We start from the raw sequence: 12,257 nt of genomic DNA, 5'->3' as shown, positions 1-12,257 counted from the left end.
TTATTAAATCTCTCTCTCTCTCTCTCTCTCTCTCTCTCTCTCTCTCTCTCTCTCTCTCTCTCTCTCTCTCTCTCTCTCTCTCTCTTTAATCCACAATATTATATTTTCACTGCGTCTCAAGTCTTTCACTCCTATAACCCCTCCCTCCCTCCCTCTCTTTCCCTCTCCCTCCCTCCATCCTTCCCTCACCCAACTAACTCTTACTTTCTTGAATGTGAAGAGGCGGCGGTGGATCAGCTTCGGTTGTAAGTGTCGAGCGCTCGGAGAGAGAACACCTCTGACCAGGAGCTCTCTCTCTCCTTTCTGGCGCCCTCGTTTTCTTTGAGCGAGTCTGTCAGTCCCACACGTGTCTGAGAACAACTTGCGCACCGCCACCGAAGCGTTCACACTGTGCTTGTCTGTTGCGTTGGAAGACTCTTGCGTTCGGTGGTTGGTGATTGTCTACCTGGCCACGCTGCTGCTCTCAGGTTCAGGAGCCGCGTAGCCATGACTCTACTGAAGGTAAGTGCTCCAATAGGTAACTCCTTGGAGATTACGTGTGTGTGTCTGTGTCCTATACTTTTTTTCCTTACCTCGTTTACTCACTGTTTGTTACCTTCGTTCCTCCAAGAATGAATGTGTTTTTCTTGCTTCCCGTGACAAGCGTGGGTATGAATAGCAGTCACATCACATTACGTCATTATTGCATCGTATTATCCAACGAGGTATACTGTCCTGGTATTGTCTTCATGTGTTATTCGGCTGTGATAGTTCAGGATTGCATGAATAAGAATGTGATTGAAGAGTGAAGTTTCGGTTTTGATATCTACTGGAATATAAAAGTTGGAAATAGTTATCTGTAGAAGTGAGTATTATTTAGTTTGATGATTTGAACACCATAGCATCTCACTACTATGTTTGTTACCATTTCCACCATCATTTCTACTATCACTACGTAGGTTTCAAGACATTTTGTTCCTTAATTTTGGCTAAATCTTCGTAACTCCTTAAGGGAACCAGCACTCAAGTAGGCCTTTTATTTAAATATATTGTTGCCCTTGGCTGGTTTCCCTCCAGCATAAAAGAAAAAAAAAAAATGTATCAGCACATTCAGAAACGCTTCTTTATCTCTCACCGCGACCATTTTCAAAGACAACAGAGACGACTAGCCGAGTTCTAAAGAGTATTTGTCCTTTTCATAATGCAGAGAACCTGTTAACATGTCACTAGAATTATAAAAGCATCCTTAAAAATCCGTGTCACTTCAACTAGAGCCCTATGAAAATAGTGAAAGGGCAGCGCGGAAGTGTTTCAGAATATGAGCCATAGATCTATTCATACATCTATATTATTACTCCCTCTCCTGAAGTCCGTCATTTTCTCTCTCTTAAGAAGGAAAGCCAGCGAGAGAAAAAAAAAAAAAAAATCTGAAATTTCACTTTTTTTTCCTTTTTATACCACAATTATTGACGTTGGTGATGGAATTTTTCTTTTTTATTATTATTATTATGACTGGATCTACATTTTTCTGTGATGTACACCTAATATTGAAAACCAGAAGAGGGAGATGATCAAGAAGAAAAGGAGGGAAAAGAAGAGGAGGAAGAGGAGGAGGAGGACGAGGAGGAAGAAGAAGAAGAAGAAGAGGTTGTTTATTACGCACGTTAATATTTATCTCAACGCTTGAAAGAGAGAGAGAGAGAGAGAGAGAGAGAGAGAGAGAGAGAGAGAGAGAGAGAGAGAGAGAGTTAAGTGATAATAGCCTACTGAGACGGTCACACACACACACACACACACACACACACACACACACACACATAGAAAATGCATGAAGAGGATTATATGCAACAGAGAGAGAGAGAGAGAGAGAGAGAGAGAGAGAGAAGAGCGTATAGCGTACTGTACTTCATAGAAAACGTGTCTCGGTTTGTTCACTCAGACGACTTCTATAATTTTTTTCCTCTCTCTCTCTCTCTCTCTCTCTCTCTCTCTCTCTCTCTCTCTCTCTCTTTACGACGAGAAGATTTCACCAAGGGAAAAAATGAGAGAGAGAGAGAGAGAGAGAGAGAGAGAGAGAGAGAGAGAGAGAGAGAGAGAGAGAGAGATTCGGCCAAAGAAATTACTCTGATATAGAAAAGATTTGGATGACGAGAAAATAAAGGAAAAGTGAGCCAAACGGGAGAAAGACGAGATGGAGGAGGAGGAGGGGAAGGAGGAGGAGGAGGAGGAGGAGGAGGAGGAGGAGGAGGAGGAGGAGAAAGAAGTAGAGAAGGAAGAGGAGGAGGAGGAAGAGGAGTAGGAGGAGTAAAGTGACCATTTTTCACTACAACTACCACAATCTCTACCAAAATTACAGTCTTCTCTCCATCATTACGGCCTGATCACCATCACCACCACCACCACCACCACCATCACCCCCACCACCACCACCACCATCACCCCCATCACCACCACCACCATCACCACCATCACCATCGGCAGCATCACGTGACCTTATTTCGCCTCTGTGTGTGTGTGTGTGTGTGTGTGTGTGTGTGTGTGTGTGTGTGTGTGTGTGTTGCAAAGATCACTTTCTTGTGTCCTGTTGAAGACTCTGCAATGTTGATTATATTGAAATTCTCTCTCTCTCTCTCTCTCTCTCTCTCTCTCTCTCTCTCTCTCTCTCTCTACTACTACTACTACTACTACTATTACTACTACTACTACTACTAAGGAAGACGAGAAAAGCACTATTTGCCCCTAGAAGAATGAATGATGGACACACACACACACACACACACACACACACACACACACACGACCATCACCAGCCTGGCCACTGAACTCTCCTGACCCTCACTTTCTTCCACACCATGCACAACCTACAACTTCTCGGCTTCCATCCCTCCAAACTCCACGAGAAAACCCAGGTCTCGATCCTTCCCTTGCCTCTTATACAACGCTCTTCCCTTCTCCCCTTCTCTTCCTCCTCTCTACTGTGTGTGTGTGTGTGTGTGTGTGTGTGTGTGTGTTACTCTATTACCGTATGGCATATTTGTTTTTCTTTTCCTTTATTAGTAAGATATGAATCAAATTTAGTTACTACATGTTTTTATCATATTTCTCTCTCTCTCTCTCTCTCTCTCTCTCTCTCTCTCTCTCTCTCTCTCTCTCTTTCCTTTCTTTCTTTCTTTCTTTCTTTCTTTTCTTTAATGTTTTTCTTTCTTTTTTCCTTCCTTCCTTCATTCCTTCATTCATATTCTCTCTCTCTCTCTCTCTCTCTCTCTCTCTCTCTCTCTCTCTCTCTCTCTCTCTCTCTCTCTCTTTGTTTTTATTTTCCTTTGAGCACCAACTGACAAAATACGATGAGGGATCCCTGCATTGATATTTGTATAGCGTAACAGAACACTATGTACTGTACCTATACACTTATACATCACACACATCATTGCCTTGCCAACCTGCATGGAAGAAGATAATAAATAGACCTCAGCTCCAATTGTTATGCAAAGCTACAGTTACACAAGATTCTTTCGAGATTGGAGTGCTGGTGGTGGTGATTGGTGGTGGTGGTGGTATTAGTGATGGGTGGATAGGCTTTCTCATAACTATCCCGGATTTGACGCCTATACATAACCTAGGGCAACCTACCTCCTTCTCCTCCTCTTTCTCCTCCTCCTCCTCCTCTTCCTCTTACTCCTCCACCCTCGTCCTTCATTTCCGGTATCTTCCATATTGTTTATAAATTTGTCCTCTCTCTCTCTCTCTCTCTCTCTCTCTCTCTCTCTCTCTCTGTGTGTGTGTGTGTGTGTGTGTGTGTGTGTAATTCACCTCCTCGGTCGTCTGCTGATCACCCAGCTAGTCTTCCCCATTACTTGTAGTGTGTGTGTGTGTGTGTGTGTGACATGTATTAACCAAGGCAGGCTGAAACACACACTTCTAGCGGTCATTCACTGTGATTAGAAAGTAGCCTCTCTCTCTCTCTCTCTCTCTCTCTCTCTCTCTCTCTCTCTCTCTCTCTGGAAAGACCCGTAACATCATAGCTAATACCTTCCATGTCACCTGTATTGAGGCAAACACACGCGGACATTATGATGGTATATATACAGACTGTGAGAGGTGCTGTGTATACCATCACCCGTCAGCTAAGAGGAAAGAGGGGAAATAAAACAGATTCACGTCAGCCAACATTCACGTCACTGTGTTGGTCTCCTCCGATAGAGCAAAGAAAACTCGGTGGTCGGCGCGCGAAAGTTACCCAGACCAGTTCTTGTTGCGTTCAAGTGACCCAGCTCTTGAACCGGCCGTTTCACCGCACAGACAAGCAAGCTATAGACCGCTCTTTCACCACGTTGGCCTAAACTGAACTGTCTAGCCCGCTGACGAGATATGGGAGTAATGAATGACAGTTAGGCCGCGCGGAGGACAAGCTGACAGGGAGACGCTCACCCGGAGTTCTATGGGCACTCGGGTCTCGACCTACACTGCCGGGCAAAGATTTAGGTCAATGCCCCCAGCCTGACATACTTACTGATGCAGCAGCGACACAACACGTCCACTCTCTCTCTCTCTCTCTCTCTCTCTCTCCGAAGTGGTATTTGCATTCGTATTTCTTCTATTTAAGGTGCAAATCCTTATTGGGTGATCGCAAAGAGCCTAGAAACAGAAAGAACAGACAGGACAGAAACACGTGGAAACTAAGGAGTGTGATTAATTAACTCTACTAATCTCGCACTGTAGTTCAAACTTTGCCTAAACCTTCGTCATCAGTTATTATAAAGAAAAATTGTTGTAGTCACGTCTAGTTTGTTTTGCTAACAAAAGGGACCAGGAAAAAATAGGATGTATTTAGGCGGGACAGGAGAGAGAGAGAGAGAGAGAGAGAGAGAGAGAGAGAGAGGGAGGGGGTAGGGGTAGGAAAACGATACAAGTTTAAAAGTCTACGTAAGCACACTCTTGATTTGAACCACTAAGACTTGTTATCAAGCATCCTTCGCTTTCCTTTCATCACCTCCATAACCACCACCACCACCACCGCCACCAACCTCAACAGTTTACAGTTATTGTTCTGGTCCATTCTAATAGTGACTAAAGGACAAAGACAAGTTTTGTTAGGACTAAATTTAAAGCTTTTATTATGTAAGAAGAGCACTATCCTAGGACAACAAGAGAGAGAGAGAGAGAGAGAGAGAGAGAGAGAGAGAAGTCTACTGAGGTGCTGGTTCCTTAAGAAAATCAGAGTAATTATCCATAAATGAGGAGTATATATTTTTGTACCTTCCTCCTGAAAGAGTTGCAATGGAGTGTTCAGTTAGTGATGAAGAGAGTGATTTACTGAATGCCTGATTGAGTTAAAGCCAACACAACACAAGACACAGGACACCATAGTGATGGGACTATGAGATGGATCTATATCTAAGACAGAGACATGGAAAGGTGTTGATGACTGATTAGACAGACATAAGTATAGGTGTCACAGCATAACACTTGTTGACTTATTAGCTCACCACAAAACATCATGTCTTTTCAGATCATAATTCAGTGAGTGTGTAAGACAAAGCAAGTAGACAATATATCAAGTTGTCCTTTCTTCTGTATCTAGGGATTATAAGTGTCCTGCTCCAGTCCTAGTATGTGACTGCAGTAGAACTAATTCCATTTTTGCCTGTCTTAGTATTTTCTTCTTGCATGTTTCAATCCTCATACACACACACACACACACACACACTAATGAAGTTTTGTGTATAAGGAATATTCAGAGTTATAAAGATATATATGGCAAATCAACTTACAAAAGACATTGCAAGCTTGACTCAATTCTCTTCTCCCCAACACAGATGCACACGGCACTGGTGGTGGTGACGGCCCTTCTGGTGGGTGTGGTGTGGGCAGAAAAGGCTCCTCATGGTCCCCCGGCCCACCACTTCTCAGGCCAAGACAGCTACAGTGGATCCCAGATTGTTTCAAGCTACGGAGGTGGTGGTGGTGGTCATGGCCATGGTGGTGGTGTTGCCATAGGCCATGGTGGTGGTGGTTATGGTGGTGGTGGAGGTATTGGTCATGGGCATGGTGGTGGTGGTTATGGTGGTGGTGGTGGTGGCGGCTACCCTCACCCAGACAGCCTGACGTACCACACCACCAGCTACCAGACACACCATGTACCGGTGGCAGTGCCGTACGGTGATGGTGGCCAGCGTGGGAAGGGCAAAGGCAAGGGCAAGGGTGGACCATTCAGGCAGCTCAATAAGATGTTTGAAGATGCCGGGAAGAAGCTCAGCAAGTTTGGTAAGTGAATGTGTCTCATCTACTGAAAAGAATGTTATGAATATAGATGCAATGCCAAGGAATCTAAGATGATGAGGAAATAATAAATAGAACAGTAAGGTGGTCAAAAGTAAAAAATAAAATCATAAATAGCATGATTCTTTATACTAAGTTCACTCACCCCTATTTCCTGTCTCTCAGTGACCATCTTCTTACTTTTCCCAGCATTTACTCTTTGCTTTCTTTGCACACACACTGTAAAATTCATCAACCACTCTCTGGACTCCCCTTTCACTCTTTGTAAGCAAAACAGAGTGAAGGGGTACCTCAGAGAGAAGTGGATGAGTTTTATAAAGTGTGTGTGTGTGTGTGTGTGTGTGTGTGTGTGTGAGAAGGAAGCTAAAAGTGATTGCAGGGAAAGTAAAGAGTTGGTTTGTTAAGAGAAAGGAAGTATAGAGTCATGTGACTTTAGTACACCTTATTTGATGACTGACCAGTAGTAAAAGGTGTGAAGTCTTAGCAAGAGAGAGGGAACTGAAGAAGTACAAGGATTTAGATATTTTCTTGTAGTTCCCTCATTTCTTTACTTCATTTTGACTTTGATTTATTTTCTCATGCAATAGTGAACCCTCTCTACCTAGACACATATAATGACACAAAATATGAGAACTTAGGTATTTTCCTCACATTGTTTCATATTCTAGCCACATTTTGCCTTTAGTTTATTCGCTCATGCAACAGTGAATTCTTACCACCTAAGCTCACACTATAATAACTCACACTCCATACTCTCCTACAGTGAGTGACTACATTGATTACAATGTAGATGACCATCATGAGACAACTTATTCCTACGCTGCACCCATCCATCATGCACCAGCTGGACACTCCTACGCTCCAGCTCACGGCCATGGCCACCAAGGCTATGGCCAGCCTGAGTACTATGCTGTGGCTGTGCCTGCTTATGAGGAGGAGTATGATGACTATGAGGAGTCCTTTGGTAGTAAGTTAGCAAAGGGATGGAAGGATGCCAAGGATCAAGTTCGCAAGTGGGAGGAGGAAGCCGCCAAGACGATCAAGGACTTCTGTGAGTAAATTTTCTTACCTTTGAAGGATTCTGTAATGATCTGAGGAAAGTAATGAAGAAATGACTGGTTATAACTAGTCTAGAAAGAGATGAATATAGATGAATACAAAGAGATTGTCTCTACGATTATTTCCCTCTTTAATTCTTCTACTTCGTTTTTTCCTTTCCTTCTCCTCTCAGTCTCTGTCATTTACCACAACAACAGCAAGCAAAGACAAACCACTAACTTGTCTCCTCAATCCCACAGTCACCCAGGATTACGGCAGTGATGGCAAGGGAGGTAAAGGAGGCAAGGGAGGCAAAGGAGGGAAGGGTGGAGATGACAGCCCAGACTACATTTACTATGAGGTTCCAGCACCTTATGGACAGGGCCAATATGCCTCTGGAGACTCCTACTCTAGCCAAGGGTCTGATGGCAAGGGTCACGGCGGCAGTGGTCACGGTGGTGGTCATGGTGGGGTTGCTGTAGGCCATGGTGGTGGTGGAGGTGGCAAGGGCAAGGGCTTTGGTGGCAGCCATGGAGGATTTGGTGGTAAGGGAGGATTTAGTGGCAAGGGAGGATTTGGTGGCAAGGGAGGATTTGGAGGAAAAGGGAAGGGAGGTAAGGGAGGAGGAGGAGGAGGAGGAGGAGGACACTTCATCCCTGCAGCACCAAAGCCCATCGTGCCACACCACGCACCGTCCTACAGTCCTCCCTCCAGCTCATATGGGGCACCACCACCACCCTCTGGGTCTTATGATGCACCACAAACCTCCTCCTACTCGTCCCCCTCATCCTCCTACAGCGAACCAATTGGACACGGTGGACACGGAGGACATGGAGGACATGGTGGTCATGGTGGACATGGAGGAGGCCATGGTGGTCATGGTGGTTCTATCCCTGTGGTTCCCCACAATGCAGGTCATCATGAAACATCATCTTATGCCTCATAGGAAGCAGCTGACTACACACCCCCAGCCTCATGTGGCCCCAGCATCCAGCTGAGCTGAAGGCAAGTCTTGAGACAAGCACTGCTGTGGCGTGTGTGGTGGCACTGTGCTGTCACATGTGCTGGATGTCACTGTGCTGTCACTGGTGCTGGGTACCACTGTGCTGTCACTGGGTGCTGGGTGCCACCATGCTGTCACAAGTGCTGGGTGCCACTGGCCTGGATCAAGTTTTGGCAAAGGAATTTTGTTGATTTCTGTACAAATTTAATGAGGAGCAAGTCTGGCATAAGCTTAAAGTTGTGCAATCCCTTAATCTTTCTACCCTTCTTCCCACAAACACATGTAGGATCCCTCTGTAGGCACAACAGCACGTAACAGCTTACTCTGTTCTCCTGGCACTGTCTAAGACAAAGTTTGACTGTGTGTCTGTTATTCCTCAGAAATGATAAATTGCATGGTGAAGTTTCATCTTGCTAGTCAAGATTTTATATAATTTGAACCTCTGATTGTTGATTTCTTAAAGACATTTATTCTCTCCTCAACTGATACTTGTTCTTTGATTAAGGTTCGCTTCATGTGCTCTCTGTCCTGTATTTTTGTTATTTATAAGATATTATTGTATTGTTATTAGTATTACTAGTTCTTTCTATGCCTGTTGTGATGCCAAAAATGCAAAGTGAGGGAGAGACACAAAAGAATTTTTGTGCACTATTGTAGTGTTTGATTTTACCATCATGTGATGCCCTAGTGATTACATATTTATTTGAAAGTAGTTATATAAATTTAATTTAATTTTGTTTTTATTCTATTGTTTTTTTTTGTAAAGATTGTTCATCATATTCCACATTTCCGTTCCAATTCTTTGATAAGATATTTTCCTTCGTGACTGATGTGTATCTCACGGAGCATGAGGCTTCACTCAGCAATGATGACTGGCCACTCAGGTAGCATGAGGCAGGCAGCCCCATGCACTGGGCAGCCACAACAGTATTAGCTCAAGTGGTGCTTGCCTCCCACACTTCCTCCTCTGGCAATAGGTCTGCTTCCCTTGAACTGCAAATATTACCAAACATTTGTGTATTATTTACAAGTTTTAATGTATGAATAATTGGGTATGTATTCATAAGCATTGCATGTATTTCATTGTTAAGCCAAGCTGCTGCTCTTATCACTGCAGAACATTGCCTCTCCAATCTTTAAAATCTGAAATCACAAAATTACTTTAAGATAAAGAAACATAATTTCTAAATTGTATAGATCTGACAGAATGTTTTAATTTTTATGAATGTTACCTAAACTAATATTCTCCATCACTATTCTGAAGGGCAGGTTCCATGTTTCCAGGAGTGAGCCAATGTCATCTGACAGACAGCAGCTCCTCAAGCTGCATGGTTATGTGCAATTTGTATGTCAAGTCCTCTAGTCTCTAGGTCCTTCCTTAGGATCTCATCCCACATCTTCTTAGGTCTGCCTTTTGGCATTGTATCTTGATCCCACCTCAAGATATGAAGCACTCTCCATCCAGTTATTCTCACCACTTTCTTCATATGAGCACACCAATGCGGTCTGCCTCTCATGCAGTGCAGGGGAAGCTTTCTGACAATTAGAAGGAAAATCAGCTATCTAAACTTTTTCACTCACTCAATCCTGTCACCAACTTCAGCTTTATTTTCCTTCACAAATCATACCTGTAGCATCCCAAGGAAAACAATCCATCAATGACTCAACCCTCCCTAATGTCACTTTAGACTTCTGTTTGCTTTCCTTTACATTCATATCACCAGTACAAAGACTGCTTACTCCACCATTCCACCACTATCTCTACCTTCTGTGCACCCAGTCACTGAATACAGTTGGATGGAATTGTTATATCATTATACCTTGTTTGTTGGATGTGATCAAATACTACTTGCTGATCCTTCATGCTGTACATTTTTTTTTTTTTAGAATTGGGACCTGTATGTGTCTTTAGGCTTCCTGTTATATTCTGGGCACAGGTAGGTAGCCTTTGTCTGTGCTGGCGCAGACATGCATGTTTGTAATGGCATCTTTACTTATTATCACCCTTGTTTTGCTCACAATTTACTCTTGTACCTCTGAGTTTCAAACCTGCTCTCCACTTCCTATACATGCCTTATCATCACATCTTCCATGCTGTCAGGTTGGGAATCAAGATTAGATATCTAGTACGTATTACATTTTACAGGAAAGTGAAGTCCAGTATGTGAAGTAAATGCATTGCTGATGTGATATCCTTTAGCACTATCCATGCAAGCTGTAGTAGAAGCTCTGTTGAACACCACATGGAAGTAGAGACAAACAAGTCAACACTCTAATAGTACGTAGTTCTTTTTATAAATTCAGTCTTTGGTCTTGTATTCGATCATGACATTTCTTCTAAGGTATGAACATCAACTTATAGTATTTTCCTTAACCAGTCATGAGAGATAAAAAAGCACTGGCACATTATCTTGCTACTGTATTGGATTATGTGGTGTTTGTCTCTAAAACTGTGAGGTGTTGACAGGATCTTCCCCAGTATTCTTGTTTTGCTCTCTGTGGGATCTTGTCATCTTGATCATTCTCAGCATTCCCTCAGTTCTTTCTCTAAAAGCTTCTTGATAGAGCTCTGAAGGTTTCAACAGCACACCTATCTCTCATATACTGCCAGGACAATGCTTCCTCAATGGTTAAGGGGTGTTGGCCAATATCATTCCACATTGCCTTACCAGATTTGATGAAGGGGTGTGAAATCAAAGGAGACAAAATCCAAAGTGTATCCTTATAGCCTGAAATTTAAACTCAGTTCCCATGGATGTGAAATGGATGCATGCACCTCTTCATCATTCACTTCCTTACACTAATAGCTAGATTGTTTGAAATACATAGTTTTATAATATCTGCCTCACTTTACAATGTAACTTTCCAGTTTGAAATATAACATCCCATGATAAATGTCAAACCAGTGAGTATCCATCTACAGCAGGAACAGAGGCAAGATATGATTATTATTGTCCAAGAAGTGGTGAGGAATATACTCCCAGTGTTTCTCACTCTAGAGTTACCTCAGTGTGTTATTCCTCTCTATTTATCTGTGCAAAATGTTATGTATGCTTATTTCATGTATGAATAAAAGTCTTTTGTTGAAATTTACTAAAATCTATTATCAAATAAAGATGTTAATGAAGCAACTTGGCTTATTCTGAAATATCTCTAATACATGACAAAGAAGGATGCCAACAGACCAGCTGATGTAAGCTACCATACAGTTAAAGCATCCAGAAGGTGAGAAAATGAAGCATAATGGTTCACTTACAGTTGGATTCTCAGATTCACATAGTGTTATTCATTAGTCTTTTAAATATAATATGGAAAATTTCATGATTGATTTGCTTTCTGAATTATGTTAGTTTGTTCTCTTTTAGTTATGCTTCACTACATCTGGATCAGCCAATCTTCCAATGTGTCCATCAAATTGTGGTTCTTGTTAGTCCGTTTTTAGTTCAGCTTTACTGCATGAGTACATCTGAATAGCCAACCTTCCAGCATTTCTTCATCAGGTTGTGCTTCTTGTACTTATGACTGGATAAGGCAGTGATATTCATTGCACGTGACTCGCTATGACTCAATTTGCGGCTCTTGAAAAATAACTAATTAAGTAAATAAATAAAAAATGCAAAAATAAATACAAAAATGATAATTTTTCAAGTAAGATACATATTTTCATGAGGTGAGATGGAAGAAATAACATTCTAACATTCCTACCCTAGTTGTACAGAAATTGTACGTGTCCACTACAGGAAACTGATGAGAGACACGTCTAGTCAGTGGTCTCGCTGAATTAGTTGAGTTCAAGCTTTCGGGGGAGACTGGACGTATTTCATTTGAAAATAGGCAACAGATATTTGAGACTGCAGCTCTCTCAATGAATGTGTTTAACCGAAGTGGCTCCCTTGCAAAAATTAGTGACTCTCTCTCTCTCTCTCTCTCGTGCTATCTTTTATTCTTATCTATTTCT

General features: G+C 42.4%; 1 protein-coding gene across 1 annotated transcript; it reads left to right on the top strand.

Annotated features, from left to right (window-relative positions):
- Window positions 1–237: 237 nt before the first annotated feature.
- LOC123508415 (glycine-rich cell wall structural protein 1.8-like) lies at window positions 238–11,430 on the top strand. Its single transcript, XM_045262156.1, has 4 exons — window positions 238–501; window positions 5,796–6,243; window positions 7,022–7,309; window positions 7,557–11,430. Exons 1-4 carry the CDS (start codon window positions 487–489, stop codon window positions 8,240–8,242), a joined length of 1,437 nt encoding a protein of 478 aa, XP_045118091.1. The 5' UTR covers window positions 238–486; the 3' UTR covers window positions 8,243–11,430.
- The last annotated feature ends 827 nt before the right edge of the window (window positions 11,431–12,257 follow it).

Source organism: Portunus trituberculatus, chromosome 24 (assembly GCF_017591435.1).
Source record: "Portunus trituberculatus isolate SZX2019 chromosome 24, ASM1759143v1, whole genome shotgun sequence".
NCBI lineage: Eukaryota > Metazoa > Arthropoda > Malacostraca > Decapoda > Portunidae > Portunus > Portunus trituberculatus.
The sequence above is the reverse complement of the archived record's forward strand: the minus strand, read 5'-3'. Positions and strand labels throughout refer to the sequence as shown.